Source organism: Stegastes partitus, unplaced genomic scaffold (genome assembly GCF_000690725.1).
Source record: "Stegastes partitus isolate 25-593 unplaced genomic scaffold, Stegastes_partitus-1.0.2 Scaffold373, whole genome shotgun sequence".
NCBI lineage: Eukaryota > Metazoa > Chordata > Actinopteri > Pomacentridae > Stegastes > Stegastes partitus.
Window position 1 is genome coordinate 1 of NW_007578104.1, and position 5,296 is coordinate 5,296.

The 5,296-nt window shown below is 43.0% G+C and overlaps 1 protein-coding gene across 1 annotated transcript; it reads left to right on the plus strand.

The window, feature by feature from the left end:
- Nucleotides 1-598: 598 nt before the first annotated feature.
- On the plus strand, nucleotides 599-3,564 carry LOC103359448 (alpha-crystallin B chain-like; the record flags this gene model as incomplete). Its single annotated transcript, XM_008284788.1, has 2 exons — nucleotides 599-756; nucleotides 3,373-3,564. Coding segments are annotated over 2 exons (350 nt in total), but the record flags the coding sequence as incomplete, so codon positions are not given.
- Between the last annotated feature and the right edge of the window lie 1,732 nt (nucleotides 3,565-5,296).

Consider the following 5,296-nt stretch of genomic DNA (forward strand, 5'->3'; position numbering starts at 1 on the left):
AGGAAGCCGGAGAACCCGGAGAGAACCCACGCTGCACGGGGAGAACATGGAGACTCCACGCAGGAAGATCCCGGGTGTCCTCACCGGGACACGAAGCACTAAAGTTAATATTTCTGTTCAGGAATGCAAGTGAATAACTGTAATTTGACATCTTTATCAAGGAATAATAACGTGCGTTCCTATTTTCTCAGGGGTTTTTTTGTAAAATAGTACATTTGAAAATTTGTGGGTAACAAAAATAATTACATTTTAGCATTAAAAATATTATTTTGATTCAAATCTATGCATTCTATACCCTGCTGAATGAATGTATGTATATATATTAAAAAATCCCAATAGAACGATAATGGAAAAGATCATTTTATGTCACTGTGCAAAAATTTTAAAAATCATGTATTAACCATTACAGAAACCTGAAAAAAACAAAACCCAATGCTATTACTTTAGGGCATAAATAAATCTGTTTAGCACTGTACCTCACATTTTACCTACAAAGTCATTCTGTCATTCTTTAACGCATTTCTGCTGATAAAACACTCGTTAATATCGTTGCTCTACGTGTTACCAACCATGTGAACATCCTTCTTTTCCCTCACAGCTCCTGTAGGTGGCGCTGTGACGGGCCGGCAGTCCAGTCCAGGTGGGGTGAGACGTCTGGGAGACAGCTACTACTTGTCGGCCGACGTCAGCCAGTTCGAGCCGCATGACGTGGTGGTGATGGCCTACAACCACCACGTCGTCATCCACGCCCAGAAGGTGTGTGTTTCTGTGTGTGAGGGTAAATCAGGAGAAGGTGCCCTATTGTTCTCCTGAGGGTGTGAAGGAGAACCAACGGAGAACACATGAACATGTCTGGAGTGTTGGACTGGAGATGAGTCAGAGGTCTGCTGTCTGACTGACACGCTGATGAGGGCATCTGAGGTTGTTTTGTTTCTTCTGTGCGGTTCGCGTCACAGAATCATCTTTAGACCTGCAGGTGGATCATCAGTGAAATCTGCTCAAAGCTTTAATGGCATTAACGTGACTTCTAACACTAAGAAGACGAATGCAACTGACGAGTCACTTCGATTGAGTTTTAAATCTCAGAGGAACGAATCCTGAGATTTTTCTGAGGCTTCATCAGGCAGTTAAAGAAGATCAGATAGAAAATCTATAGTTTAGTTTTATAAATGTGTGTTTTATTTCTGTATTTTCTCTATTTTTGTGCAGTTATCCTGTGAAACACTGGGTCTCCTCTTCAGGTCTCTGAGGGTCTAAGGCCAGGACATCTACGGAGCAGAGGAGATAATCAGATTATTATTCAGTTTAAATGTACTGTTAACTTGCCATAAAAAATTTTAGGACTATGAAATATAAATACATAAAAACTTTAACTATGTGCATAAAATGCTGCTTTTCTAGAATGGTGCGTTCTTATGGAATCACAGGCGTGCCAAAGTAAAACAAAATAAATCTGTTAAAAAATAAGGAAATAAATGTGTGAATATAACGAGGAATAAATAAAAGAGTAAATAAAAACATTAAAATATATGGAAATAGAAAGGTCAGTTTGGTTTTTGCTTTTCCCTTTTGTCGCTGCTTTTCCCATTTTGCCTTTGTTTTTACTGGATGGACTGAGCTGTCAATCAAATGGCTTTGGGCGGGGCTTTCTGTCCAGGGTGAGTAGCTAGCTAGCTCCTAGCACGGCTAAAGGGAAGTGACGTCACCTTGCCGCTGAGAGGAAGTACACATGACACAATTTGCAAATGCACAAACGTCACATTGAAGATTGAAGCCCCGCCCAAAGCCATTTGATTGGCAGCTCAGTCCGTCAAGTAAAAACAAAGGCAAAATGGGAAAAGCAATAGAAAAGGAAAAGGAAAAAACTAACAGAAGAGGGAAAAGCAAAGATAAAACTTATCTTTATATTTCCATATTCTTTAAATTTGTTTATATTTACACATTTATTTCCTTTTTTAAAAAAAAAAACAGATTTATTTTTTATTATGGCACTCCTGTGATTCCATACTTTCTTGAGCATGATGTCATTAGGTACATTATACCACCTGATGCATTAACAAGTTAGCAGCATTTTACCGACTTTACAGAACGCTGACTGGTTCACGTTACATAAACTGATCGTATGTTTAAATGTTAGTCTGCAAACTAACTGTGAGAGATACAGGCAGGTGGAGAGATTGTTTCTCGGCATTTATTGAGTTCTGCTGCAGGTTTGAGCATCAGTCTATAAAAAGCTGTTGCCTCATTTGGCGTTTTAATGACGGCGATACGTCCAGAATCTCTCGTAGATGTTGGGTTGGGATCTGGTCACATCATATGAATCACGTTTCTTATCGAACCATTCACTGAGCCTTTGTGTTCTGTGGATGGAGGCGTCCTGGAAGAGACCACCAGGACGGAAATGTCAACTCTGTACTGATCTGTTCTCTTTAAGGGGGCTCATAGACCCACTGTAGGGGTCCAGGGTTCAGCCTTTTCCTTTGTTTCTCCCCGTCTGTAGCTGCAAAGTGAAAGTAACAAAAGTACCGTATTTAACCGTAAAAAGCAGCGCAGATATCTAAGAGTGCAGCTATAAAACAGCTCCAGATATTCAGATGATGTCGCTGCTCAGACTGGATAAAGGCCCGAAGTTCTGCCACCAGCGGTAATATGAGTCCAAAGTGGACATTAATTAATGTCTTCAGCCAAAAATGGTTGGAACCACTGAGTTAATCAATAATGAAAATATCATTAGTTGCAGCTGTCCTGTTCATGCCACCGCACATAATAAGACAACATTAGTGTCTCCTCACAAACCAACAGTGATTGATCGACTCCACGGTAAATTCACAGGGAACCATGAATCCATCACGTCGGCCTCAGACATGTTCTCTGAGCTGATCAGCTGACGAGCTGTCCGTCCGTCTGTCCGGCCTCCTCGCTCTCCGTCTTCTCCCACGGTTCGACGTTCATCATGTTTAGAAGGTGAGAGAGCAGCAGGAGAAGTAGGAAGGGCCTCTGCTGCTCTGGAGGAGAATCCTTTAACTGGGGTCAGCAGACAAATTGGCAAAAATCCACAAGTGTTCACCTCACCCTGAAGCCCTGTTACAGCAACACATCATCTTCACAGAGATCCAGTCAGTGTTCATTTTCTTCTGTCTCCTGTTTTTCCACCAGCTGAGCAGCTCTGACCTCTCTGCTTCTTCCTCTTTCACTGCTTCTCACCCTCTGTTCTCACCCCGCCGCCTTCCTCCACCCTGCTGCTCTTCTCACCTCCTCCTCCTCCTCCTCCTCCCGTCCTCCGGTGCTCCGTGACCTTTTCTTTTCATCATCTCCTCCTTCCCTCACCAGCAGCACACATCAATCCCTCCTTCTCCCTCTGACTCTCTTCAGGTTATGGATGATGGAAGCGTCAGTGACACATTTACCCATAAGTCCCTGTTCCCAGAGGACATGGACCCCCTGTCCGTCAGCGGGACCCTGAATCCTGACGGTACTCTGGTGGTCAGCGTTCGCCGGATGACGACGTTTGCCGGAGCGGAGCCGCTGGTCGTCCCCACCTACCGCACTGAAGCACATCTTTGACTCGTGTCCTCGTAGAGCTTCACACGGCAGCTTTGCTCTGAAATGACTTCTTTGGCATGTTGCTGTCAGAGAGCTTTGATCAGTTATTTAGCCGATAGTAGCAGAATGTGGAGTAAAACCTGCATTAGGTCAGGTGACATTTAGTATTAATCAGTGATTAATTGTGTTTTTATAAATGATTTTAGTGGTGCTTTAGTCTTGTAGGACATTAAGAGCAGAAGACTCCTTCATCCTTCACCCTGTTCAGGACTTTCAGGGTCCATCAGACCCTGAATAAGAATACATGCCAAATACTTGTTGGTATTCATTACAGACTTTTATACCATAGTAAATAAATTGTCTGATAAGTTGATGGAATTTTGGTTCCAAATGCAGGACAAATGTCCCTCTTTTTATATCTAAGGACGATATGTCAGGTGGTAGAGCGGCTCAGTCAATGACCAGAAGGTCGGCAGTTCGATTCCGCCCTGCAACCCGTGTCATGGTGGTCGTGTCCTTGGGCTTCACCACCGTACCTGATGTGGACGGATGGGTTGTTTGAGGGCAGAATGGCAGCCGGGCCTCTGTCAGCCCGCCCCAGGGCAACAGAACCACCAGAATCAATGTGTGTGAATGAATAACTGACAGTGTAAAGAAAAGCCTGCAAACATCTGATCGATTATTTTAAAAAATTATTAAAAAACAAACAATAGCTGTCGCCTAAACCAAATGGGTCCAAAAGAGCCCAAAAGTCCTGAACAGGGTTAAAAGAACCTGCCTTAGCATGAACCAAAGTCATGGGTTTTAAAGGACACAGATCTTAATACTGAACTTATTTTTACATTTTGTGTTTTGTCCATGATGTCAGACATTCCCCTGACTGCTGGTCACCGTCCTGTTTCACCGTAGTGTGTCTGTTCTGTTTTTGTCAAAGATAAACCAATAGAAATAAAAAAGGAGAGAGAAAATGGAAGCCAGTCAACAGATTTAATTTCACAGAGTGTTTCTCTTCATGAAAAACTGGACAAAAAAAAAGGAAGAAAACTGTCAGCAGGTCTGACCGCTCGCCTCCAGCCACTGATAATAATGGAAATAGGTGAAATCTCCTGCCTGCCATCGCTCATCTCCTCTACCTGCGGCTGCACATACACACCTTTGAATGAGAAAACCTGTGGGGGAGTCTGAGTCCCTGGACCACAAAGCTCACCAATAAATGTCCAACTTCATCACAGGTCCGGCTCTGATTCAGACTCTGATCTACGAGCTGGTGACAGTTTGACCGCGGCGTGGATGGAGTGCAGACCGGCGTAAATCAAACACAACATTAAGCACAGAGAGAGGAAATGTTTCAGGAAGACACGTCATTTACATGCAACTCGAGGTTTATGCTCATGCAATAACATGCTAACTTAAAGCTCCATTAATTCAGGTAATAGATTTTTTAACTACTTGGAGGCAGCAGAATAAGCAATAAACACAAGTGACATATTATGGCTGTCACAGCTGTCTGCTCACTGAGCACATGATGGAAGCAATAAAGTCGCCTCCTGTCGTTGATTTAAGCTCAAAGTCTCATCAAAGTTAGATTATTATTAGTTTTTATTTCCTCAGAAATCATCCCTTCCTCTCCTAAAATAACTTAGATGGAGCTCTACCATTGCTTCCTCTGGAATGTGCTTTTCTATAAACTCTCTGCGTCTTTCTTCACTCATCATTCTGCTACGTGCTGCAGCTCAAGCACACCAGCTCACCT